Source organism: Cheilinus undulatus, linkage group 23, assembly GCF_018320785.1.
Source record: "Cheilinus undulatus linkage group 23, ASM1832078v1, whole genome shotgun sequence".
NCBI lineage: Eukaryota > Metazoa > Chordata > Actinopteri > Labriformes > Labridae > Cheilinus > Cheilinus undulatus.
Window position 1 is genome coordinate 8,787,158 of NC_054887.1, and position 27,673 is coordinate 8,814,830.

The 27,673-nt window shown below is 40.0% G+C and overlaps 1 protein-coding gene across 1 annotated transcript in view; it reads left to right on the forward strand.

Annotated features, from left to right (window-relative positions):
* Nucleotides 1–4,496: 4,496 nt before the first annotated feature.
* ntf3 (neurotrophin 3) overlaps nt 4,497–27,673 on the forward strand; it is an 82,193-nt gene continuing 59,016 nt past the window's right edge. Inside the window, exon 1 of the mRNA XM_041780929.1 lies at nt 4,497–4,634. Within this exon, the coding sequence (XP_041636863.1) occupies nt 4,617–4,634 (18 nt within the window). The 5' untranslated portion in view covers nt 4,497–4,616. The remainder of the gene's footprint in view (nt 4,635–27,673) is intronic.

Sequence of the window (27,673 nt, forward strand, 5' to 3'; positions counted from 1 at the left end):
CTCCTATCATTACTGCAGTGGGGTTCTTCAGTCCCCAGAAGCTTACAGTGTTGTAGGAGGAAAGACCTGGTTCTCCTTATTTAAAAGTTTGCCCATCTATTCGACTTTTCCCTTTATCCCTGAGTTGTGCTTTAAAGGCCTGCTGCTCCTGCCAGACTATGAACAAATCTGCTTTTATGGCTATGATTTGACATGCTTAACCCAATAATAATACTACAGCTAATCGCCCTCAACATTATCAGACTCTGATCACAACTAGTTGGCAGAGTTCTGGTTCACATCCTGACATGAGTCTGGTCCCTCCAGCGGCCTTAGCTAACACTTTCCAATGATTATTAACGACAGTCCATCCACCGCCCAACTGTTCAACAATCACCCAGGTCAGGTCAGGTCCTGGCCTGTTTATGCTCACCAATGGGAAAGCATTCAGAGCTTTACCAGATGTTCTGTTGAGATTGACAAGAGATGGGGGGGGGGACCAGATGTGCAACCAACCTGCTGACATTTATCTGACTAGTCTGTTTTGTTCTGTCTCAGGGTTTGAAATAAGGTCTGTAAAAGAAGCTACAGTTTTAAAAATAGAGAGTTGAATCTTTGATTCCATCATGAAGGTCTGCAGCAGATCGGCTGTGCTCCCACTGGCACAGTGACCTCAGATGAAAGTATTCTGGAGCCCGCTAAGACCTGACTTGATCCGAACACAAACCCAGTGGGAGGCGTTATGAAAACCAGTCCTCACAGGTCATTTATCAATGCTTTACAAAATACACCATAGCAGTGCTTTGTAATCTGACCCAGCTGTATGGACGATGCCATTTCAAACAGTAACTTCCTTTAGAGACATATTGGGTCATATTTTGGTGCATTTTATCATGACTTAAGAAAAAATGTCAGCTTTGGGTGAACTTTTGTACAGGTAATGAGACAACTAAACCAACATGGCAATGATTTTAAGTCTGATGAGTCCCCCCAATGATTGGCCAGCATGGCCCCATTTGAGGCTTGTCAATTCCAATTAATTTTCCCAATAATCCACAAGTGTGTGATATCAATGCAGTTATTTTACAGCCCCAAATCAAGAGTCAAGTCACACTGGTGGGGCTCCAATATCATTATACAAAAACCAATGAAAGTAAGAGGATTAGGAAGGATCCCCAACTGGTTGGTGCATACTTTTACAGCTCATGAAAATGGCAGTAGACACTTCGCCTAAAGCCAAGTGGAGTAAAAGAGAAGCCAGCTCCCTCAGTCCTGACAACAAAATGAGTCTCTTTATAACGTCTCCAGCCTGGAAAGTCTGCTGACCGCACTAGTCATCCCTCATATTCGATTTTCTACTGAAGACACATGTGATTGCTCCGCCACTGTAAAATTGTCACCATAAATGTCAGTAGTGTGGTCTTAAAGTCTAGCCAGATTGTCCATTGAGTGCATGTGATTACTTAGCCCAGTGGTCTTTTTTTACCCGAGGCACACCTATGATCAAGCCAAAATTTCAAGGCACACCAGAACCATATCTATGCCAAACAACCCCTTACATGTTACAGAAAATCGAGCGTATAGCGTTACTCCAGGCAGGCAATGGAGTCGAGCACTGCCATATAATTGAGATCAGCTGATCCAAGGCAGGCCCTCATCAGCTGTTGAAACTGATTCCCTCTAAGGACACTACTGGCTAATTGCACTCATGCTGCCATATTTAAACTGCTCTTGCCTGGCTATGCGTTGCTGCTCCCACTGGAAGGTGCTTTTAACAGCCCTCCTCCACCCCAGCTCCTCCTTCATTCTACCTCTCTCTTTATCAGTGTCTTTCTGTTGTAATTGATGCTTACTCTGCACTGTTTTTTTTTTGTTTATTTGTTTTGTTTTTTTTTTTTGCTGCTTCTTTCCCCGCCACAGGGTTTCCTTGTAGGCACAGGAAGGGCAGGATTGTGTAGTGTTCCTGTTTGATGCTTTTATGGAAAAGCAGGGCATCCCAGAACAGTCATATGAATAATAGCAATGAGTGCAAATTTAGAACTGCTGATAAAGAAAAACTGTCTCTAACCACACATAATGTGTGTTTCTTGACAAAGTGGTCCTGACTGAACTTCAGTGGGCCTCACCACATCATTTGAGAACCAATGACTTAGTCAACTAGAACTACCACTTAGTGGCTGTACGCTAATTTTAAAGTGAAAGAACAGTTGTGGATTAAGTAAAAGGGCCGTGGTATTTATGTGGTAGTGTGATTTGTTGAGACGTTGAAGGCAAGGGCTGGCCAAAAGGCCCTTTGAGCTCCAAAATCTATATTTGACATTTGAGCAAAGTTTGAAGGAAATCTCTGGCAGCTAGGGATGTACATGAGACCTTGACCTTTGACCCAACCTATATAGACAAAAGTATCCATCTATCTATCCATTTTCTAAACCAATTAACCCATTGGGGGTCGCAGTATTGAAATATGTATTAAAATACGTGTATTTTGATATGGAGCCCCCCTTTGCAACCCAGTTTTGGGTCTCAACCTATCAGTTGAAAACCAAGAGGGTAGATTATGGATGGATGGATGTTTAACCAAAAGGCCTTTAAATAAACTGTTAAACTAGTGTTATACCATTATTTTAGTTCAAATAGCACGTTCAGACAGTATTCTGACCCCCGTTTTAAAAAATGTTTAAAAAGTTTAAGCTAAGATATCAAATTGACAGAATTATTTAGACCTTTTGCAACGACTCTACATTTAGCTAATGTTCCTCACATTTCTCTTGATTGTTGCTGAGTTGTTTCTACACTTTGAGCAGAGTCAACCTGTGATAAATTAAATTGCTTGGACATGATTTGGAGAGGTGCACAGCTGACAATGCATATCAGAGAAAATATCAAGACATGAGGTCAAAGGAACTGCCTGCAGAGCTCAGAGACAGAGTTGTTGCAATGCACAGATCTGGGGAAGACAACAGAAAGTGTCTGTTGCAATGGAGGTTCCCACGAGCACAGTGGCCTCTATAATTCTCTAAGAAGACAACTTGGACTCTTCCAAGGGCCTTTGTAAGAGAGGTGCAAAGAACCTGATGGTCACTCTGACTGAGCTCCAGAGATCTTGTGTGGAGATGGGACAAAGTTCCAGAAGGACAACCATCAATGCAGCCCTCCACTGATCTGGGCTTTATGGCAGAGTGGCTAGATGGAAGCCTCTCCTCAGTGCAAAACACATGAAAGCCTGCTTGGAGTTTGCAAAAAGCACCTGAAGGACTCTCAAACTGTGAGAAACAAGATTATCCGGTCTGATGAATCCAAAATGGAACTGTCTGGACTCAATTCTAAGATTTTTTGTCTGGAGAAAACCAGGTACAGCTCATCACCTGTACAATATCATTCTAGCGGTGAAGCATGGTCGTGGCAGCATCATGCTGTGTGTGGTGGTGGTGGTGGTGGTGGTGGGGGGGGGCGGTCAGCAGCATGGGCTGTGAGACTGGAGTAAAGCTGAATGGAGCATCAACATCCTCGCTGAAAACCTGCTCACCTTCCAACATCACAATGACCCTGAGCACACAGCCAAGACAACACAGGAGTGGCTTAGGGAAGACTCTGTGATTGTCCTAGAGTGGCCCAGCCAGAGCCCTGCCTTGAACTCTATTTAAAATCTCAAGAGAGACCTGAACATGGCTGTCCACTGACAGTCCACATCTAACCTGACTGAGCTTGAGAGGATTTACAAAGAGGAATGGCAGAAAATCCCACAATCCAGGTGTGCAAAGCTTGTTGAGCCATATTCAGAAAGACTTGAGGCTGTAACTTCTCCCAAAGGGGCTTCAACTAAGTACTGAATCAAGGGTCTGAATACTTTTTTAAAATAAATTTGCCCAAATTTCTAAGATTCTGTAAATACATGTAAATGGTTGTAGCATCAGGTTGCAACATAAAGTTGCACTGAATGTGCATATCTAACTTTGACAACCACAGGGTAGACAAAACCTTGCTGAGATCTTGTGGACCACCGGACATGGGTCCCAAGACCTTATGCTAAAGTGCAGCATCATAATTATTAACAAGCATTTAGTGCCACACTCATTACCAACTGTAGATGCAGTTACAAACTGTTCTGTCTAAATTATGCAGTACCATTTATTTTTATGATTTTAGTCTTTACTGTAGTTTTTGTCTCAAAACTTTCCAAGTTAGGAAAACCTGCTGAATGTCTGCTGACACGTCATTAAGACATAAAGCTTGCATTAGTCACGCACACACATATGCACGCACTCACGGACAGACCCACACACGCTCCTAATTCGGTGTCCTAATTCATGTCAGCAGGCCAGCCCCGCTGACAGACAGTGGCAGCATGCATGCAGGTCTTTGGTGCAGCATGCGCCAAGAGCCATCTGTCCTGCAACACATACACACACAGTAAGAGAGAGAGAGAGAGAGAGAGAGAAAGAGCGGCGTAGATTATGTTGGAGAGAGAGCAAGTGAGTGAGAGAGAATTACGCACACCCTGATCCTCTCCACACAGAACCAGTGTGGCGCACAGACCAGCGGCAGCCCTCAGAAAGTGGGAAGTTTTCGCCAAAGGATTCTGTCTAAAACTTAATCACCTTCATGTCGACTCTGTTGGATACTAACCCGCCGATGCTATGGTTACCTTTATTACGGTAGGAGGCTGCTTTTTTCTTCTTTGATTTGTCGCTTCATGGAGGATTTTTGTCGCTAATTAACTCTGTGATTTTGGAGAAATGCAACACCAAAGGACCAGCCAAAGGTGTTACATTTATTTAGCAGTCTTAATCAAATTACATAACTTATTAAAGTCATCTTAAAGTACTGTATATACTGTGATAAAAAGCTTTTGGAGCTGTTGGATTTGCAGCTTGCAGGAGTCGCTTTAGAAAGTTTTGGAAACTGGGCTCTGCATCCTAAAGATTCTTATAGATTAAATTTGGTGAATCCAGATTTACTCTGTCAGTATCTTAAGAGTTGGATGATACGTCCAAGGACTTGTTTATTCCATTAAGCTTTGAGCTCAGGCAGGTAAAACGAGGTAGAATGTGAGACGCCGTGCGCAGCCTGGAGGCAAACAGGAGAGGACAAACTCCTATCCGTCTCTCGCTGTGTGCACAGGTAAAGAAAAAAAAAAAAGGGCTGGGTCTCTCCAAAGCTCGCTTACGCACACAAACATTAGCTGTTTTCTCATGCACTCAGGAGCATTGCACTTTTCAAAAGGCGTGTGCGGTGTGTTGGAGGGAGAGGAGCTGGCTCAGTGCGCACGGGGACGCTTCAGATGTGGTCCAGCCTGTAGCTTTGGATTTCTGACGCGCTAATTGTGATTCTGTTAGTGCAAGTGAAAGCTGATATTTTATGGTTGACTCCCTAAAGAAAGCCACGATGCAGTGCATTCCTTGCTCACTTTGCATACGTGCGTAGTTAGTGTATGCATGCAAAGTGCAGCCTGTTGGCGCATGGAGAGAGTGTACCGTGCCAGCGCGCACAGGGAACATCAACAACTTTTGCATCCTCCAAGTTCCCCAAATGTCTTTATTTTGCAGATAAATGCAACTGTGTGACCACAATTATTGAAACATTGTAAAGGAACATGCACTTGTAACATTAATAAAGACTGAAAACTGATAAACTGACATACAAGGTCAAACAAGATGACTGAAATCAACTTTTCCCACTTTTTGGAATGACTTTGTAGCTTTGGATAAAAGTATGTTGCATTTGTGTCTGATGTGTTTGTAGATACTTTTTATAAGTAATTTCAGCCCACATGTGGAAGGATAAATGTTGATCAGTTTGAGAGTTTGGAGCTGTTTATGGGATTAGAGCCAAATAGCCCAGTAACCCAAAAATGCTCCTGCTGTGTCCATCCCTGTGCGTGTCCACTCTGATAACCTAACATGGAGGAAATCCTGTGTAATGGTCCTCTATGCTGTAGGAAATCTCTGACATGACATGTGCTCTGTGCAGCTTTGGTTAATGGCGTTCATCAGTGGGCGTCTCGAGCCTCTGGTGGATGCTTTCCTGCTGCTGTGGGAGTCCACTTATGTATGTATGTGCACATGAGGCTGCAGAAGCAGCTGTTGCAGCAGCGGATTTGAGGCAGAGCCCCTCCTGACATGCCGGCACACAGCAGGACGGGGATATAAGGACGTAAGAAAGGAGGCGAGAGAGGGGCTTGGTTATTCTTTAGCTCCTTTTATTGGTACTTGAGTCAAAAAATGGACATCCCAGGATAAGCTTTGTATGCCAGCTGCAACACTTTCTATCCTAAAACACACATTTTTTTTCCCAATTAATCTGGATCAAAAGTTGCAGGTTTGAACATCCCACGTACGGGAGCCCTAAGAGGACATGCACCCATGCATTTTAGAAAAAGTGATGATTTATGTCTGAAGAACAGATATTGCACCAATAGCGAACATGCATTTTTATTTTAACAAGTTCCACTTGACCTAGACGCATGCCTGGATATTTAAAGGTAGTGAGTTTGAGTCATGGCGCTCTTATAAGACGTTGTGAGCACATACTGTTGGGTATTTATAGTTCAGATTTGGGTTTGTCTTGTAGTTCTCTGCCCTTCTGACCTGAAAAGACCTGCTTCTAATATTTTTTCTCACTCCCTGTGATTGCTTTTAGCTACATGAGGAAGGGTTATCTTTGCCTAGGGCAGTGGCATCCAAGCTTATTCATATATACAGAAATATATGGGGTCACTTCATATACCTCACATCAGGGTATTTAGGTTAGTAAAACCAGTCTAATGTAGATTAAGATTTGCTTAGTGATTGGGTATGCTAAAATGGCTGATTCATGACTGACAAGAACCGATTAAAACCAATTAAACCAACAGAACGTAGGTTAAGATTTGCAAAGTTACTAAGTAGTCCTAAATGGCTAGTTAACTGCTGACAAGGCAAATAGACATTAATTTTTAGGATTTTGGAGAGGCCAATCAGATTTCAGAGGGCCCGGCCACCACTGGTCCCGCCCTTGAAATGTTCTGCTATTTGTTGCCATAATCCATCAGGGAGTTATAAATAAACATATTGTTGTTATTTTGGTTGCAAATGTGTTCATGAGTTACAGTGTTGACGCAATTTAGTCATAACAAATGCATAAATACATTTTTGTCAAAATGTTTGTTTACCGAATGAACATTGTAGCAGGGCTTTGTGCTGGAACTACGCAGTTCAGCATAGTCAAGCACAATGTTAAACTGGGGCCATACTTAATGTTGTGTCAACAGTGGGATGCACAGGAGGGGGGCCCAATTGTAGAAAAACGTTCGCTAAAGTGCCCTCGAGAGCCAAAACGCATGCTAAAGTGCCCTCTTGGGAGCCAAGCATGTGCTAAAGTGCCCTCTTGGGAGCCAAGCATGTGCTAAAGTGCCCTCTTGGGAGCCAAACATGTGCTAAAGTGCCCTTGAGAGCCAAAACGTGTGCTAAAGTGCCCTCGAGAGCCAAAACGTGTGCTAAAGTGCCCTCGAGAGCCAAAACGTGTGCTAAAGTGCCCTTGAGAGCCAAAACGTGTGCTAAAGTGCCCTCCTGGTTGGCAAAACACACTAAACTGCCCTCTGGGTGGAGAAAACACACCAAACTTCCCTCTTGGTTGGTTAAAACATGATAAACTGCTCACTTGGGTGGTAAAAAGGCGTGTTTAAGTACCCTCCTCATTGGCAAAACATATTAAACTGCCGTCTTGGGTGAAGAAAACACACTAAACTCCAGAAAACCATTAGGACCAAGAAATACTGTGAAACATTACTGTTGCAATGACTTTTATGTTGGGCCCTTTTTTGATCTATATTGAGCCAGAACTATATCTCACAGAACCAGTTTGGATTATCTGGTGCTTATATGGTGTTAAAATGCACTAGAATACAGGAAATGGCATCTACTTAATTGAAAATGTTCTGGGGGAAGACCAGTTTTTGCAGTACTATAAATGACTGTGTTTGTAGAATTTAAAACCGTGTTAAATAACTTGCTAAAAACTGTTCAAATAGACATTGAGATAAAGTCATTTTTAATGTGCTGTTTGCCTTTAAATGTTCTTCTCTGATCATTTTTAGTGCCAACACTAAACATTTAGAGGCAAAGACATCCTTGGTGGATCCTCTTTGTTACTCCATCACAGATGTATCATTCATTCAGGTTCATGACTCCTCCTCAGGGACTGACTGGAAGCTTTCGTGTCCTTGTGCTTCTCTATCCTGGAAATCTGTTCTCTTAACACCAAATGAACACACTATTATTCACTCTGAGAGTTTGTGTAATGACATTTTCACCTACAGGTTTTTAACCATGAAAAGATAAAAAATAGAATCAGTCCAAAACAAGAGGATGTGACAGTGGGTTCAGGAATGAAGTTAAAATATTTTAAAAGTGACTGTCTTTCTGAGAAATGATCTGACTTTGATTTCATGAGGTCATTTTAAGTCAATACCAAAGGAAATGAAGGAGTTGACTGGGTCAGAATTTCTTTAATTCTGAGGAATTTTTAAGGGGCTCAGTAAGGTCTGAACTGAACAGATTTATGTTATTTAAACAATGCAGAATCGTAAAGGTTTAATCTTTAATGTAAAAGTTAACTTCTGAACAAACGTTTAGTTTAAATTACGCTTGGGACAGTAAATATAGTTCATGTAAAAGGACAGGGTCTAAAAAAGTTGAGCTGGAAATTTTTGGACCGACCTAAGTGATCAAAATGATGTTCAAATGTCAGATTAAGGAGTGGGAAGTAAAGAACACCGGTTAACATTAAAGTTGACCTTTACATTGCTGTTAATATCAGAACATTTCTACATAAATTGGCTATAATCCCTCTATTTAAAAAAAAAGACTTTCCCCACAGTTAAACTGACTTATCTTCTGGCATGCATGAATATCACACATCAATCATTCTACAGACCTCCTCCTGCATATTTGGTCAGATAAAGGGGGACATGAGTCTTGGGGAGTCTTGTGCTGAGCTAAGAGCTGCACCTCTTCGACAGCTTTTCTCCCTCATTTTATCATTGACAATCTTTTAACGGAAACAGTGTTACACCGTTAACCGAATAAACCTTGTGGAGTAAGAGACAGAGTAATGATGGTGTTGTTCATGAACGAGCTGGTTTTATGAGCTGACTCTTTAAAGGTCACACATTATGCAAAACACACTTTTTCAGGCTTTTCTAGCAAAAATATGTGCCCCCGGGGTTGTCCACAATCCCCCAAAGAATCAGAAAAATCCCCCCATCCTTTCCCATACTTCAGAAAATGTGCGCTGAAACAAGTCATTCTCAGATTTCCCCCTCATGATGTCATGTGGGGAGTTAGCCCCGCCCCTAGGTTTGGTTGGCCTTCCCTGCTTGGAAAAAGAGGATCAGGAGAGCCCCATCCATTTCCTGAGAGGGGCGGAGTCAGAAGGCTCATTAAAATTTAAAGCTACAGACACAGCTTGTTCTGAGCAGTGCTAAAACAGAGGGGTTTTAAGACATGCAAAAATCCTATACTGGAGTGTTTTTTCAGCAACAAACTTCACAGGCATGCTTTAGGGACCTCTGAGACCAATATAAACATGTCTTAAGGGGGTCAAATATGTGACCTTTAAAATGAACCCAAAGGGAAGACAATCAGTTAAAAAAGGAGGGTTTATACACATTTAAAAAGCCAAACTGGAACTAAAGAAGAGCCCTTTGGGGCCCCAAAGACTTAAGACTCATGTCTTATTACTGAACTGAGCCAAACAATTTAGACGTCTTAAAAGAGACAGATTTCCCATCACAAGAAATGAGGCTGGATCCTACACAAGTTTTCCTCCAGGCTTGATACGGTTTTTATTCCATGTGTGCTATTTATCCGTGAACTTTTTTATGTGTCACTATTTTCAGTATTTCATAGTTGCTCCCTATTTTGTGATTTGTCAGTCAGCACAGCCGTAAACAGCACAAAAGTTAGGCATTCTGATAGCACTTCTCTATGCAGAAATCAGCTCCTGCCCCCCATCTGGGACTGATGTCAACTGCAAACAACCTATAATCAATTTGCAGAAGATGGAAGATGGATGGGGGGGCCAGAGGGTGCCCTAATAGCAAAACTTACCCAAGAGCCTCCTAGAAGGAGATTCCAGCCCGGCTAGAAACTGGATGTTGGGTCTTGGCTCACAGAAGTCAGTTTTTACCCTCATATGTATGTTTGAAATCTCTCATGCCTTCATAAACAGTCTGTTCAAGGTTTGATGTAAGAAAGTAAAACTGTTTTCAGAATCATAAGTAAAATGTTTACTGAGAATGAGCTAACATTGCTTTGCTATATTATTAAAGAGGCTGACATTGACATTTGGTGCCTTTTCCTTGTTTTATAGCCGACTTAAGTCATCCTACACAGCAAAGTGAGGCGAAGCAGAGTGGTTGTCCACTGGTTGCAATCTGTAACTTGGTCACTAGATGCCACAGCAACCATACTTCTTCTTACTAGGCAAAAAAATATGTTAGAAAATTTATCTGAAGTTGATGTGAAACCTCAGCAGTCTGAGTCCTTTACAACAGAATTAGCTCTCATGTCTCCTGGGCAGTGTTTCGGTTGAGTTGCACGGGATGGATGTCAACATAGAGAGGGTTACCCTGAACAGAATGTTACTTTTGAACATATTGCCTAGATCCATCCATTCACCGAAGCTAAACTCTGAACCTGACTGCAGCTGGCCAAAGATTTGTGTGATTTGGTTCTGATCCAGATAAAATAAATCTTGCGCTGCTTTCTGAAATATGTTTTGTCACATCCAACCACTCTCTTTTCTTTTTGACAGAAGAATAAATGTCTGGGTGCAAATGAGGACTCTTCGGGGCTACATAAAGGCATTTGAGTGTGATATACAGTTTTGAAAGATGATTACACTCCAAATTTTTCACACATTCAACATGAACATCTTAAGTTTATGAAAGCAGTTTGAATGGAAACACTGATTAAATTTGACATGTTTGGAGAGAGACAATAAAACCTGTCAAATCCTGTTAAAAGCTGATATGGAAAGAAGAAAGCTCCTCTTCAAAAGCACAATGTCCAAAAAAGTTTGGACATGTAAGATGTGAATAAAATGTTTTCTGATGATTGTTAAGACTGAAACCAGATGTTTAACTCAGGAATAAAAACTCAGAATTGTAATTACTTTTAAAGAAATTCACACTGACCTCATATTTTATGTATTTCACAACTATTTCAGTCTTTTCAGTGTCCTAACTTCAAAATTTGACATGAAATTTAAAAAGGCACAATTCCGCCCAGTTTTCGACTGGATATGTTGTCCTTTTGCTCTCTCCAATCAAATCATGCAGTTTCGATTAGGCAACCTTGTAAAGCTGAAGGATTGGACAGATCCCACATTTGTCATCGGTTAGATCCATTTTGCATAGCTTCAAGCTGAAATGCCTTCTCCCAGTCATAAAATGACTGAACAAATTGGTGTCATCTTAGGAGAAAGAGTCAGGAGCTACAGGCGTAATTTAGTGGTATTGCAGGCAGGGAAGATGTTAGCATGGATGCAGCTATAGTAAAAGTTTTATCAGAACTTAAATTTACAGCTAATATATGCCCATATTTACAGCTGATATGGGCTGACATTTACAGCTGATATAGGCCGGTATATTCGGCTGGTTTGGGCTTATATGTACTGCTAGTGAAGGCTAATATTTGCAGCTTATTTAGGCTCCTATTTACAGCTGGTATAGGCTGATATTGAAAGCTGGTGTAGGCTAGTATTTACAGCTGATATAGACTGACATTCAAAGCGTATATTGGCCGGTATATTCAGAAGGTATAGACTGAAATGTACAGCTAGTGAAGACTAGTATTTACAGCTAGTATAGGCCCGTATATTCAGCTGGTATAGGCTGATGCATACAGCTAGTAAAGGCTAATATTTACAGCTAATATAGGCCAGTATATTCAGCTGGTAAAGGCTAATATGTACAGTTAGTGAAGGTTTATATTTACAGCTAATATGGGCCGGTATATACAGCTGGTGTAGGCTGGTACAGCTAGTGAAGGCTTATATTTACAGCTTATTTAGGCTCCTATTTACAGCTGGTATTGGCTGATATTTACAGCTAATAAAGGCTGCTGAAGTGGGCTATATAATATTCAGCGCTGATGAAGGCCAATATTTACAGTGGATGTAGGCTGACATTCAAAGCTAATAAAGGCTGGTATATGTAGCTGAAGTAGGCTAATATTAAGCGCTGATATAGCCCCATATTCAGAGCTGATACAGGCCCATAATTAGAGCTGGTATAAGCCCATATTTAGAGCTGGTATAGGCCCATATCTAGAGCTGGTATAGGCCCATATTTGGAGCTGGTATAGGCCCATATCTAGAGCTGGTATAGGCCCATATTTAGAGCTGGTATAGGCCCATATCTAGAGCTGGTATAGGCCCATATCTAGAGCTGGTATAGGCCCATATTTAGAGCTTGTATAGGCCCATATCTAGAGCTGGTATAGGCCCATATTTAGAGCTGGTATAGGCCCATATTTAGAGCTGGTATACGCCCATATTTAGAGCTGGTATAGGCCCATATTTAGAGCTGGTATAGGCCCATATCTAGAGCTGGTATAGGCCCATATTTAGAGCTGGTATAGGCCCATATTTAGAGCTGGTATAGGCCCATATTCAGAGCTGGTATAGGCCCATATTCAGAGCTGATATAGGCCCATATTTAGAGCTGGTATAGGCCCATATTTAGAGCTGGTATAGGCCCATATCTAGAGCTGATATAGGCCCATATACAGAGCTGGTATAGGTGCATAATTAGAGCTGATATAGGCCATATTTAGAGATGATATAGGCCCATATTTAGAGCTGGTATAGGCCAATAATTAGAGCTGATATAGGCCATATTTAGAGATGATATAGGCCCATATTTAGAGCTGGTATAAGCCAATAATTAGAGCTGATATAGGCCATATTTAGAGATGATATAGGCCCATATTTAGAGCTGGTATAAGCCAATAATTAGAGCTGATATAGGCCCATATTTAGAGATGATATAGGCCAATAATTAGAGCTGATATAGGCCCATATTAAGAGCTGGTATAGACTGACATTTACAGCTGATATGGGCAAACATTTAAAGCTGATAAAGGTGGCTATATACAGCTGACATTGGCTGATACTTACAGCTGATGTAGGCCAATATCTATATACGCTGATACCAGAACCGTACAAGTTTTTTGAAAGGTTCTGCCCTTCCCAAACTGTGAAAATTAAAATGCAGTACCATAACTGCCATGTATTATCATTCAATGATTTATTACACTTTGTAATTCAGTTGTCCTTCCTGTAGGACACTGTTGCTTTGTGCCCCAGGAGGTTCTTGTCCTGCTGTTTCTCAAAGCACGGAAAAGCATGTTAACTGAATTAGGATGACTTTGATGTTATTTTATCAGGTTATGCTGCCACCTGTTGGAGGTTCCACTACACTACAAAGCTAAGTAGACTGACCATCTGCTAAAACACAACATTGATCTCTATCAGCAGTGGATTAGCCAATTTTAGACATAGATTTTCAGCATCAGAAGCAAAAGAATGTACCTAGTTTTGTTTAGAAATCCAGTAAGTTCAGGTTTATTTACATTCTACACAGCGTTTTAACTTTATAGCAAATGGTGTTGCATCTTTTGCCACCCTTGTCTTCTGTGCAACTTCTCACTTAATACTTGGTTCTTCAGGTTGTTTCTGCTTCTCAAGACACTGAAGGGTTTCTGTAGTTAAAGTCAAGTGGCGCTCATGAGTGCTTTTTTAACGGGTCTGTGCTGAGCGTGGTCTTTGAAGCACTGCTGGAGTAGCTTCAAGTGTGCTGGTGAACATTAATGACACAGGGTATTCTGGGTACCCTTTTCCTTTTAATCTGCATACAGAGGCTCCGCTTTCCAACCTCAAAGCCAAGGGTCCCTGTAGTGATAGTGATGATTTGATTTGATCGCAAACAAATGAAAGAGGTTAAAGATATTTGGCCGTGTTTATGGAACGTTAGGATTCTTTCCATACCTCTTCTGCTTCCCTGCTTGGATCGAGCTGTTCCTCTTTTTCTATATGCTTTCACTTTCACAGGCCTGTCTGCTAAGCCTCGGTTTACACATTTAGCAGAGTGTTTATATGGCGCACATTCCCAAGGCTTGATAGAGCAAAACATTGTAGATGGATATGGGTCAGATTGCTCTTTGGAACAGAAACAATGGAGTGTGCAGAAACTCAGAGACCCTTTCATTAATACACATTGTATTAACACTGGTTTTAAGCATTCAGATTCCATGCGATAATCCAATCTTCAGGCTCCCTTACAAATCTACATTTGGTACCATTTTTGACTACGCTAATCCCAAACAATAAAAGTGGAAATAAAGGAAATCAGCTCTCAAATGGGAGCCTATCTCCACATAGAAAAGGCGTCTGCTCTTCTTATGTGTGGCAACCATGTTTCTGCAGCATCATCATCTTATTTTAATTTCGGTTTGAATACTAACAGGTCTTTCTGACTGCCTGTATGAGCTCCTCATACATGCATGCATAACCTAGAGTCAGATTCATTTCATAACAGAAGAGTTTTGACTGCAAGTGATACAAAACATATGGTGTCCAAACCAATAGAATATGTTGCAACTGAAAAAAGTGCAACTTACCTCGTCTCATGAGTTTATGACATGGAGGCTAATAATATGGCAAATAAACCTGCTCCCTTTATTAAGATGTTAATTTCCAGACCAGAGAAGTAACAGGAATAAAATGCTTGACTCTCGGCCAAAATAGGCAGGAAAATTATGAATGCAGAGCCATGTAGTGTCCAAACCAGTCAAATTTGTTTGCATTGTTTTTCTTTTTTAACCTGATGGAGGCAACGCCTAAAATGCATTGTTCAAAAAAGTTCTTCCTTAAACTTCACCAGCTGTTTGAGCTTTCCGTTTCCACCTTAACAGAGTATGACACATGCAACATAAATACAGTAGCCCTCGATTATTTAGCTTGCATAGAAACCAGGGGAGATTTGGGTGTTGAAATCTCACAACAAGGTGAACTTGTGTCATTTAAATCAGGGGTTCTCAAACGTGAGCCAGCATCCCTTAAAATAAAGGTGCCAGAGACCGCATTGAACACACACTCCAGGTTTGTACAGTTTGTAGTAGTGTAATAGTTTTGAGCAAATTACTCTCCTCATCTAGCCTTTGACTTATTCCTGGTGGTCTAACAATATTTCTTATTTAAGAGGCTAAATATTTAATTTGTTTGCTCATGAGTTTCCTCTTTTTTCTGAATAACTGCTCTATTTTTCTTCTTAAATCTCCCACATTATTTTCCAAGTGATATCATGGTGTGCATCAGAAGTCTTTACTAAATGCAGCCAGTCCATTTCATTAAAAAAAAAAAAAAAAAAAGGGTCTCGTTCGTCAAGTATAACAAATAATGAGGAAACCAGCTGAAAGCTTGTGAAGCTCGTCATTTAAAAAGCAATGTTGCTCACATAGATGGTCAGAGTTTAAGTCTAAAGTTAAATAAATTTTAGTAATCTATCTGACACTAATTAACACTGCACCGTGACTCCACACTGACTTGAAAACGTGCTTACTCTAGCTCAGACGTGGCGTGGGATTTGAGCATATCGTACGCCCATGTCCAGACCTGATCTGTGCATGGAAATGACTGTACACTAGGTTTTTTGGCGTACGCACATTAGCTGAAGGAGGACCAGAACGTGTACACCCCCAGGTTTTTCCTTTTCAAAGTAAAAGCCTGCTTCAATGTTTCTGTGGAGAAACTCACCTTGTTTGTACAGAAAGGTTTTATTCTGAAATTGCTAGGTCGCACATTGAGTCAAGTCACACGTAGGGAGATTTACTGAAATAAAACTAGTGAAGAAAAACAAAACTAGTTTAAACCATTCTTAATGTAAACTGGAATCCTCACATAACAAAATCCAAACTGGGAGAGTTCCTCTTTTCCTCTTCTTTTTTTGTCCTCCCCACAGCTGATAAGACATCATGCAGTTTCAAGGTGACGCTCAGTCTTCCCATCAGCTCCGTCATATGACCGTTGAGCCCTTCGCTTTCTGTCCATTCTGACTTGCTAATCTGCCTCTCTGTCTCAACCATTTTCGTTATCTCTGTCACATTCACCTTCAGGATCTCTGTGTCCCTTCTTTGTTCGTCCGTCCCTGTCTCTGTCTCCACATTAAAGGTAGACTCAGTGACCTCCTGATAGCATCAACATCCTGATACAACTGATCACTGATAATGCCGAGGATCCATTTCCTGACAAGGCTTTCCCTATTCCTAAACTTTCTATGAGTAAAGTTATTTCTTTTACATTCAATGATCAAGGTTTTACCTTTAAAAAAAGATTTATCTATGTGGCATTACAAGGCCAGACTGTACCAAGATCTGCTCTCTCTGTTTAAATTTACCAGTAAAAAGCATTCAAAACATGGAGAAATCACAGGGACAACAGTGTTAATCAAATACAGGGCTTCCTATTTTATTTGAAAGCTCTCTGGCAAATCATAGATGTGGTAAATTTGTTCAAATAAATCTCATTTTTTATGGTGGCTTCAGTTCTAAACATAATGTTAGATTTTAAGTATCTTGTTGGATAGACTGCACAATTTGATATAATGTGTTATTGCGATTATACTACGATTGCAACTACAACACATGCACAAATTGTACAATGAGTCTACTTTATGGGTTATCAAGGAAAATGCAGAGAATATTGATAGTTTTGATGTTTTAAAGCCTAAAAAATGTACAGTATTGCTTTCCAAAACAAGTTTTTCCCCTTTAGAAAATATAGTTCTTCAAAGTGCAATAGTGGCCCTTTTTTGTAAACCTCTCAAGTTCTACTTAATAGTTATCTAAAACACATTTTAGTAGAGGTTTGAGAGTGTATTGTGTTGGAATTGGAGCTGATGAATTGAGCAGAAGTTGATTACACTGCAGTGATTGCGATAAAAAAAAAGGAAACATCGAAGATGGAAAGTATGGCCGCAGTGTCAGCTGACCTCCAATTTCAACATATTCTGCGATCCACTCACGAAGTTCACTGCAGAGCAAATCACTCCTCTTCTTGTCAGGATCTGTCTCCAGCACATCCCACTCCACACCACTCGAAATACACTCCAGGTTTCATTCTGCACTGGCCACAGCCAGAACACGCCAATCCACGTAATGCAGAATGATCCAAACAGCTGGAAAGATGTGCAGAGTATTCATCCGTTAATGGTGACAGCAGGCGAAATTCCTCTGCCCCAAAGACCTGTACGAGGCAACCACCTCAACAGGCTGGTTATATTACTTTTGATAATCGTAGCCACTTCCTTTTTTCCTCTCTTGAAGCCAGCCATTGTGCAGTTTTAATGAAGGTAACCATGCCTTATGAAGGCTTTCGTAGCAAGCTTGGAACTTTGGTGACTTTCCAGGGTATTTAAAAATTAAATCTATAGCGGTACGTCTGCCCTGGGGTCTCCTCCAAGTAGCCCCCACAGACCCCCCACAGAGAGGCGACCAGAATGCCAATACCACCTCAACTGGCTCCGTTTGATGTGACGGAGCAGCGGCTCTACTTTCAGATCCCTCCGGATGAGCTGCCCACCCTATTTCTAAGGCTGAGCTGAGATGCCCTCCTGAGGAATCTCATTCTGACCCCAGAGTTCATGACCACAGGTCAGAGTTGGAACAAAGATCAACCGATAAATTGAAAGCTTTCTCTTTTGGCTCAGCTTCCTATTTACCACAGTGGTTTTAACTTCCTAATGTACTCAACCATGGCAGAATTGATAGTATCATGGAATAATGTTAAAATGAATTTCAAATCAACACCAAAAAGGCAAAATAATCTGTTGTTCACATGAATTTGTAGTTCTCCTGTGATCTCAGATATCCAGCTGCTGAGGGCTGCACTACATAGTGGTTGAAACAAAGTGCTGTCCACCCGGAACACAGTGCAGGTGGACCTACTCATTGTATTGCATTGTCTTGATGTGTAGTTACATTTTAAGGAGGTGGATGTCGTCTATGTGCAGTGGCCTATGTGTACGGTTCAGGGCTTTGTGGAACTGCAGTATAAGCTACGGCGTAGCTTTGACACTGAGATATAAATCAGGCTTTGCAGTGGCAAGGAAAGACTTCCTTTTTAACAGGTGGAAACATTGAGCAGAACCCGACTCTTGTTGAACAGCCATCTAATAAAGCTGTGTTAGGGTTGTAAAGGGAAAGAGGGAGGTGAGATAAGCAGGTAGAGACAAACAACAATGAAAAAGACATTAATGGCCTTTCTGGCAATAAATCAGTCTTAATCTTATTTTCTTGGATAAGGCTATAATTTCAGTAATACTGGTATAATAGGTGCAGGATTAGCAGTAAAAACAACATCTGATAAAAGCCTGAACATTAAAAAGCTATGAAAGCTTTCCTGCAGTCAGTGTCCTGTTTTTAGTAAAGTTAATTTTCATTTGTTTTTAGTTTTGTCTTCTCAACCTATTATTATCTTATTGTTTCAAAGCATCTCCAGCTGCATTTCTTACATCAGAGCCATTACACAAATCCCTTTTCTAATTCTTGTTGTAAAATTGTCATTTTTAATAGAAAACTCCACCTGCCTAATGGCTTTATGTGCACCTAAAATGCTTCCCACATGTGCGTCCTAAAAAGGACATTGTGTCATTCACTGACACATGGCATGAAGCTGTTGACGATCTTTTAAGTCTCTTACATAACCTCCATGAAAATCTTAAAAACATGCTGCTGGTTAAAGGACTCTGACAGCTGTAATAGCAGAGGGACTATAAATTCAGAGCTCACATGTTGTTATAGTAGAGAACATACAGGAGGAATGTTTACAGTGATGGATTATTCTGTACATAGCAGTCAGCTTTAATGCTTAACTTTAAAGAAATGTAGTCCAACTGAAACTCACATCATGCAATAAGAGCTCAGATCGTTGGGAGCGGCCATCTTCATTTTCTCCTCATAGAAAAGAGACTATAGGTGACACCTGTGTGGACTGATGTCTCGAGTTAGTGTCCACCTTTGATATCTGAGCCCACAGATGTTCAGAAGGCCCGAGGCTGAAACCTGCCGCTTAGTGTCTCAACCACAAACTGCACAAGAACCCAATCCCTACTTGTCCCTTCTTTGGTTAAGGTCTAACCCTGACATGAGACTAATCCAGACTTTAATCCTCACCCTCAAGACAAAATCCCAACACCTTCAATAGGGCTGGGAAATATCAAGTTCTTAGGATGTATTGATATATATCTTATATGGTAAGACAGTTTTCTCTATATCAATCATCTTTATGTTGGCAATGACTCAAAATAGGTGCTAATGCTGTGTAAAACAACTGTTTACTGTAAAAACCACTTACAGTAAAATGCTCATTGGCTAGAAGATGATTGATCTGAAATGTTAAATCTTAAAGGGTAGTTATCATTTAAATAATCCAGTTTACCCAAATTAAGAAGCATTACAGTAAGTATCAAATGATTTTGACCAAAAACAAGTCATTTATTGATTTCAAATTTCATTTTTATCAAAAAAATAACAGGAAAATGGCCGTAATCTGTAACCTGACACGCCCGATGGATCTGTTTTCACACATCCATGGGTGGATGAACGTTCTGTCACGTACTTACAGAGCATTAAAAAACATGACGTCCTAGCTGCTACTGGGGAGTAAACTCCATAGAGAACTGCATAACGTGAACCATGGCGACTGTAGACAATTTTTGTCATTTTTGAAAATGAAACAACTCACTGCTTTTCTTTGTTCTTCTTTTAACGAAGAAATGTTGCCAACTTCTAATAAAACTTACCCTATAGCAGAATCCGCGATAATCTCTTCCACCATAATTGCACGGGCCTCTTGTTGCTACTTGCTTATGTCAGGACTCCGCCGCGCCCGAAAGTACTGCCCCTCGTTGCTGATTGGTCCTGTCAGTTTCTACCCGGGCCCAAACTGTTCAGACGGGAGCTTTGCAAGATGGATTCGCCAGTGAGAACACAGAAATCCATCTGCTTTTCGAGGCTACGTAAACTGTCTAAAATGCACAAATAATGTTGACTACATTTAGAAAAACAACGAAAATGAGGTATTCCAACACGTTTGATAAGAAAAGAAAAGTAATAGTCCTAGGCGACCAATAATCTGTAACTGGTGGTTTTGATATCAAAAATCACAGGAAAAATCCTGCACTTGTAAGTTGAACAATCAAGTTGGCATTTTAGAAAAGTACGTACAAAGTTAATGTCCTGTATGACTGATAATGGGATAACTTTTATTTGCAACTAAAAATTGCTGAAACAATGACTGCACACTGTCTAAATTGAACAATTCAGTTGGCAACACTTAGAAAAGTGGGTAAAACCAGTGAAATCCTTGCACCTTACAATTTCCATCCTGTATTCCAAAATGATCCAGTACACCTTTGCTCCTCAGCTGTTACTTTTTTCCCTTTCAAATATTGCCAACATGTTTGGGCAATTTAGTAAGCAGCCTTACATTTGTAAAAATTAATTCAATATATAATATAAAAGCAAATGTTATTCATGCATGTTTGTGCTGAAGCAAAGACATAAAAGTCCTAGAAAACAAATAATTAATTCATGTTTTGGCTATCAGAAATTGCAAGAAAATGTCCGCATACTGTCTAAATTGAACAATTAAGTTGGCAACATTAAAGGGATACTTCAACATTTTGGCACATTTTCCCATTGCCATAATCCCTGTAGTCTTAGTAATAGGTTTGTTACATTTAGTTGTCGGTGCAAGGTGTTTTTAGATCAGTGGGGCTGAGATGGGAGCTGCTCTGCCAACACTATGGAGTCTTATGGTAATTCCGGCTTTCGCTCATCAAACTCATCAAATGCACAATCCAACAACTCCAAAATGCTCTTATGGACAAATTGTGACCTGCACATTCACCACGATATGAAATAATCATCTAACATTACAAAACAAAGTTGTTTAAGAGGAAAATGCAAAGCCTGAACTACACACCAGACATGACTGCTGGGCAGAGTGATTTCAAATTGGTAAAAGTGGTTTACTTAAGAAAGTAGTTCAGAGTATTTGCTTCATGTGTCGTAATGTTACATAATTATACATGATTATTTCATAACGTGGTGAATGTGCAGGTCGCAACTTGTTGCTGGACTGCGCATTTGATGAGTTTGATGAGGGAAAGCCGGAACTACCATAAGACTCCATAGTGTTGGCAGAGCAGCTCCCATCTCAGACCTGCCAATCTAAAAACACCTTGCACCGACAACTAAATGTAACAAACCTATTACAAAGACTACAGGGATTATGGCAACGGGCAAATTTGCCAAAATGTTGAAGTATCCCTTTAAGAAAAGTGAATAAAATGAGGGAAGCCCTTCCAACTCACAGTTCTACTCTGTACGCTAGTATTCCAAATGATAAAAAAAAAACTTGCTTTTCATCTGTTCAACTTTTTTCTAAATGTTGCCAACATTATTGAGTAATTTAGACTGTCCTCTATCTCTCTGTCTAAAAAAGTAAAAATCTAATGATTTTGCTAAAAGTCAACAAAGATAGAAACTTAGACACCCTGTAATAAGTAACTTTATGTTTGTTGAAATCCAAACTTGCAGGAAGATTCCTGAAAACTGTCTAAATTTCACAAATGTGTTGGAAATAATTGCAAGTGGATAGAACTGGTTGCCACTTGTTTAATTTTTATTCAAATCAGATCAGAGTTTAAATTCAGTTTTTCTGAAAACAATTGAAATGCTTCATTATGGAAAAATACATTTTTATATGTATATAATGTATTACCTTTCAGCTATGAAGTATTGATGTTTTTTTGGTCCATTTCCCAGCCCTATCATACAATTAGGGGCATTATGATAAATTTAGATCCTCTGTATTTGCATTTTTTTTCCAAGGCACTGACATCTGACCCTTTAAAAACAGCTTCATGGCCCATTTTTTGTTCCCAACTCACCAGTTGAAAACCACTTCCCAAGGATCATTTATCTTCAAATTATCATAAAACTGTCAACTTTAACAAGCTAAGACGAAACAGTTTTCACATTTCGAAAAATTTTCAGACAACCATCTGACTTATTTTGTTTCAGTGTGAAAGTTGTTTCAAACCATGAATGCTTTGTTTGACAGTCTGACATTTGAGAGAGCGCAGAGTGAACATAACACTGAAGAGCTTGAAATTTACTCAAGACAAGAAATCAAATTCAAACCCTTTCACTGGTGTGACAAGAATCAGACACAGCAGAGCGCTCTGTGAGTAAACTGACATTTGTAATGTGCAACAGTGATCTGTTACAGACCATGGCAGCGAGTTTATGGTGAAATGCATTCATGCTGCAGTTGACAACTTTGAAACTGAGACTGAAGAGTCGTTTTCACTGGTGTGGAGGTCTGTGGATGGAGAATGAACCAGGAGTATTTTAATGATATCCAAAGGAATAACATTTGCAGCCCTGCAGCATGCTGCTAAAGCGCCAGTTTTATAAGAAGTTGACAACATTTCTTTATTAAAAGAAGAACAAAGAACAGCATTAAGTTGTTTTCTTTTCAAAAACAACAAAAGTCTTGTACTGACATCTCTACAGTCGCCATGGTTCGTGTTATGCAGTTCTACATGGAGTTTATTCCTCGGTAGCAGCGCACCTCGGTTTGGGGCTATGACGTCAGTTGTTTTGTTTTTCTGAATGGTCCGTAAAGATTTGACAGACAGAACATTCATCCAATCATCCTCCAAGTTTTTTTTCAAAGGCTCTGCCCTTTCCCAAACACCATCTATGGAAGATTTACCGGTGTGTCAGGTTAGTTCGTTTCCCCTCTAACATGGATCAAACCCTTTTTCTCTCATTAAAAGAGGTTTTTAACATACCCTAACCCTCCATGCCCAAAAATAATCTCCTCCACCCCTCTTTTGTACTATTGTTTCCTCACTCAAATTCTCCAAAATATGGGAAAAACAGTTGTTAGCTTTAAAGTTAAGAGCATTCAGAAATGCCCTCTGACACTCTTGGATTGTGGGTAATGTAGTTCTTTTACCCAGGAATTTAAATAAACCCTGCTTTTTCTTTCTTTACAGTGTAAGTAACCCCCAGCTCAGAGCTAACTCCACCTACCTCAGACTTTTGAAAAAAGCACTAAAAATGGGTTTGGTCCTGACAGGAGAGAGGGGAAAAGGACTGGGTTTTCCAGATCAGGTGGAAGTGACACAGACAGAGTCCCAAAGCACCGCTGCCTCAGAACGATCTTTTGAGGGGGAGGGTTTCCCCCCTCCAGAGTCCCCTGAAGCAGGCTATAGTGTGTTGGTGGACCGTAGTGGTCCTGATCACCACCTGTTTGGGCCGTTGGCTCCAGCACCGGCGTTGCTAAAGCCGGAGCCGAGGCAGTGCAGGTGCAGGACAGGATGGCAGTGGTCTCTGAATGGTAAAGTTGGTCAAAAGCGGAAACGTTCTAGCTTTTATATAAGCCACGCCTTTTCAGAAAAGATTTTTCAAAGCAGATGTCTGTTTGAGCTAATTAAAAGAAATAAAATGCAGATTTTTATCAGTTTGGGTCAAATGTCAGAAATAACTCCAGCATTGATGTGTTTTATCATAAGTCAGTCCAATACCTCAGTGTACACTACCTCTTTAAGCACTATTGAATTCAGTTGTAGCATCTAAATTTGTGGGTTAAAGCGGGCTCCATCAATCAAAGTCATCCCTATAACACTCTAGGATCATGGGGACTGAATAAAATAATGTTTTTTCTTAAAATTAGGCTCATGACATTTGAACTTGTGTCGTCTACAGCAACTTAAACCATTGTTTTATGATCTGCTTGCATAAGATTTATCTGGCTTGTATGATTGTGGCTAATAAATCAGCAGAATCAGTACTATTGATTTTACCACAGATGTTAGGTGGATGTTACCAGGATGTGCTGAAATCATATTTTGTCGTTCCAGTAAAGGTGCACCTCAGCAGAAATAAAGGAGGTGGTAAAGGAGGTACAACTCTCTGTGTAAACAGCAGAGCAGACAGGATGTAACAGTAGTGTCTGCATACAAGTTTACACTGTCTGTAAAAATGTCACTTACTTATGTAATAGCATGGTGTTTTTTTAAATCAATACTTAATGCTATAAAAGTGTTAATGTCAGGGATTCCTTACTGCACTGCTTCTGTATAATGCTTTTTTTTAATACTAATGGAGCTGTATAGTTAAGAAAGGAGAGGAAAAGAAAAAATCCATATGCATCTTTTGGTTTGTGGCACAGCTAATATGCATCTGTCAACATCTGCTAAGCATAATAACGTGACTGTTGACTTTTCTATACTAAAGGTACATTGCATGACATGCAAGGGGCTGGAAAATCAACAGAGCTGTTAACATCATGCCAAGGCAAATGAAGCCTTAATGGCAAATTCAAATAGCTGCATGCATTCAAATGTACGAATACGGTAAATGAAAGTGGCGTGTCACGATTCTCAACAAAGAGGACAATGTGACTGCAGGAGTAGAACAGCTTCTCCCAAAGCATGTCCCAGCTTCTCCCTGCCCGATCCTCAAAGAACTCTAATTTATGGCACGACTGTGATCCTACATTCAAGAGGAAGCATTTGCTGATTTGGAGACATAGTTTACAGGATTTAACACGCTCACAGAGCTCTTCAGAAGGATCTCACTTCGGGTGAGTTTGTGATTTATTGAGTCAAAGACTTAAAATATTTCAAGCTTTCATTTAGCACCACTATGCCACTAATGGTTGACTTCTTTGTAAGAATCAAACTGTTGTAAACATTGTATGGATGTGCACACATGAAATTAAATGTGTTTAATTATGTAATAAGATGGTGACGTGATAAAGAAATACGGCACAATGTTCTTCAAATGTGGAGGTGCACATGGCAAAAGGGATCTGATTCCACTTAATATTACAAGCTACCGCCACCTTACAATTTAAATTAACATCTTAGTTCAAACCTAAATACATTTCCTTTTTTTTTTAGTTAGCAATTTGGGCCTCATTTGCTTTTTGAAAGCATAATTAATATGCTTTATCCCCTAGCTTGTAAGTAAGGATGTGGCATGATTTTCCAATATCTGAATGGCCAATAAAATATAAGAAAACATTAAACATTTAATATGAATTAAATGGTAATACAGTAGGTGTCCCAAGGAGTGACCTCTCAATTGGATTGGTTGTTAGCAGTTTAAAGATTATTATTTAAACCTGGTATTCATTTGTCTAAAGCATGTAGAACTTAACTTCATATTATTAGATCCTGTCTGATATTAGTTTTGGGTTAGTACTTCTCTGATAACCCCTGACCAGGGAGGGAAAGACTTCAGATATACATGAGGATTTCATAATCGTGTTCCTGATCATGTCAAGCTCTAATTTAATTAGGGAAATAAGGGTTTAGCACGTTTAATGATCGCAAGCAAATTGAAATACACGAGGTTGGTTTTAATCCACCTGTGGGAAGAATAAACATACAAAAGTCTCTTTCTTGTCATCTTTTCTTATTACAAACTCTACTCTTTGACTCACTTTCACTATTTTTTTACTGTACGAGTAGAGGTTGCTCCAGGAATAACGGTTGGGAACCTGGGCATATTACCAGGGGTGAAAAGGCCTGGACAAAAGAGATGCCATCGAGCTTGACCAGTTGTAATGTGATAATACCAGCATACAGTGGCTATAGTGCATCTAAAAGCTGTTTCCTAACCACAATTAAAACTAAACTATTTCAGTCAGACAGCTCAAATTTGATATGTTCAAAGCATTTATTTCAGAAGCAGACATCCACGTTTTGCATCTAGGCTCTAGCTTCTTCACTCCTAACATATTTACATGCTGGAATTAAGGAGTGATGGCATATTTAACCCCCTGGAGCCTGCAGGTGGATGCTGGGGTGTAGGGGGATTTTAAGAAGAGCACTGGCAAAGTCAGAGGGAAAGACCGGAAATATTGCATAAGCCACCAATTTAAGAGGATGCTTGTGGTAGGAGAATTTGACAGTGATGCCTGTGAATATGAATCAGACTGGCTCAATTTGTCTGTCTGAACTGAATTGCAGACTTTGCTTCATAAGATAAAAAGAAGAAAGCAGTATGCAGGACACTCTCTTAACTTAAGAAACAATAGGTTTTACTAAAAATAGTTTAATAGGTGATCAATTAAAATGTTTTATCTAGAGTGTCTCAGCTTTTTTAGATCAGGACCACATACAGATCCATCAGTGCAAATCGACAGTCACTGGGCTCTTACCACAGCTGCTCTGATAGATGAGGAGGATTGCAGCAGCAGAGCTGACTTTTGCTGCATGTCTGTTTAACTGATTCTCAGTGCTGATGTTCTTAATTCTTAAAGGCCTTCAATTCAATTAACCTGTAACATCACACTACACCGCACACAGTGCTCCTCTCAGCTGCTGACTCGAGAGTATTAACCCTGGCTGATTGGTTTTGATCTGTGACTAAAGGTGCTAATTCTGATCTGCCAATTTTTCATTTTCTTTAAAGAAAAATAACCCAAAAAGACCATTTGGCAGTCAGTAGGGGCGTCTCTATCTGCTGTTGTTTCAGGTTACATCACTGTCACTTTTTAACTCTTGGTTGTCCCTGACTAGACTATATCTTTTAACTGGATAAAGGATTTTAGTCATCAAGTCACGGTCTTTAGTAATCAGAGAAACAATCTGTGCTACAATTAGTAGCTGCTCAGCTGCATCCTCTCCTGACCTGCTGTGTCTGTAAAAAGCACCCAGGATGAAAGTGGCGAATGCAGGGTGACAGTGGTGAACCAAAACATTACCAGATCTGTTTAGAGCTCCAGTAGAATGATTAAACAAATGAGTAAGAGCATTAAAATAGCTCACCTTAACTCAGTATAACTGAGCCTGCAGGTGACCTGGACCTCTAAAAATAAAACATGTCATTCCTAGTTCAACTGAGCAGATTTGCCACAGTGTTCTCGAGACGTTTAGGAGTACGGCTGAGCCGTGTTGGATGAGAAGAGAGGTAAGAGATAAACAGCAACTAGATTGATACTTTTCAGCTTGATGTTTGTTTTGTTTTGATGAAATGGTCGTGATAACTCGTATTTTTATCAAACTAATTTGTCATCCTGGTTTGACTGAGGGTAAAATGCGTCTGGACATCTTTAATCTCAAGAAAGTAATCATTTCTGCTGTTAAAGTTTTTGAGATAATTGTGCAGAATTTTAATACAAGTTCGAATAATTGGCCTGGAGTGTTTGGGGAAATGGCTTTGAAATTGTCAGGAATTTTTTTGACAATTTTTGGCGATATGCTTTCAAATTTTTAATATTTCACTTAAAGTTTCAGAGGGATTGGCTCTGAATTTTTTAGGTATTTTCATGTGAAATTAGGGAATTGACTTGTAGATATTTGGGAATTTGATTGAGACAGAATGGGGGACAGAATATCACATACATTTTAGGAGATTTAGTGGTAAATTCTTGGGAAACTGTTTGGAAATTTTTGGTGGAATTTGCTTCAAAGTTTTGGGGAATTTCCATGAAATTTTTGGTGAAATATTTATTTTAATCTTTAGTCCTTTTTGGAAAATTTGCCAGAAACATTCAGGAAATACTTCAGAAGATGTTTTTTGGGGTATGTCAAGTAAATGTTTAAGAATTTTCTTAACATTTT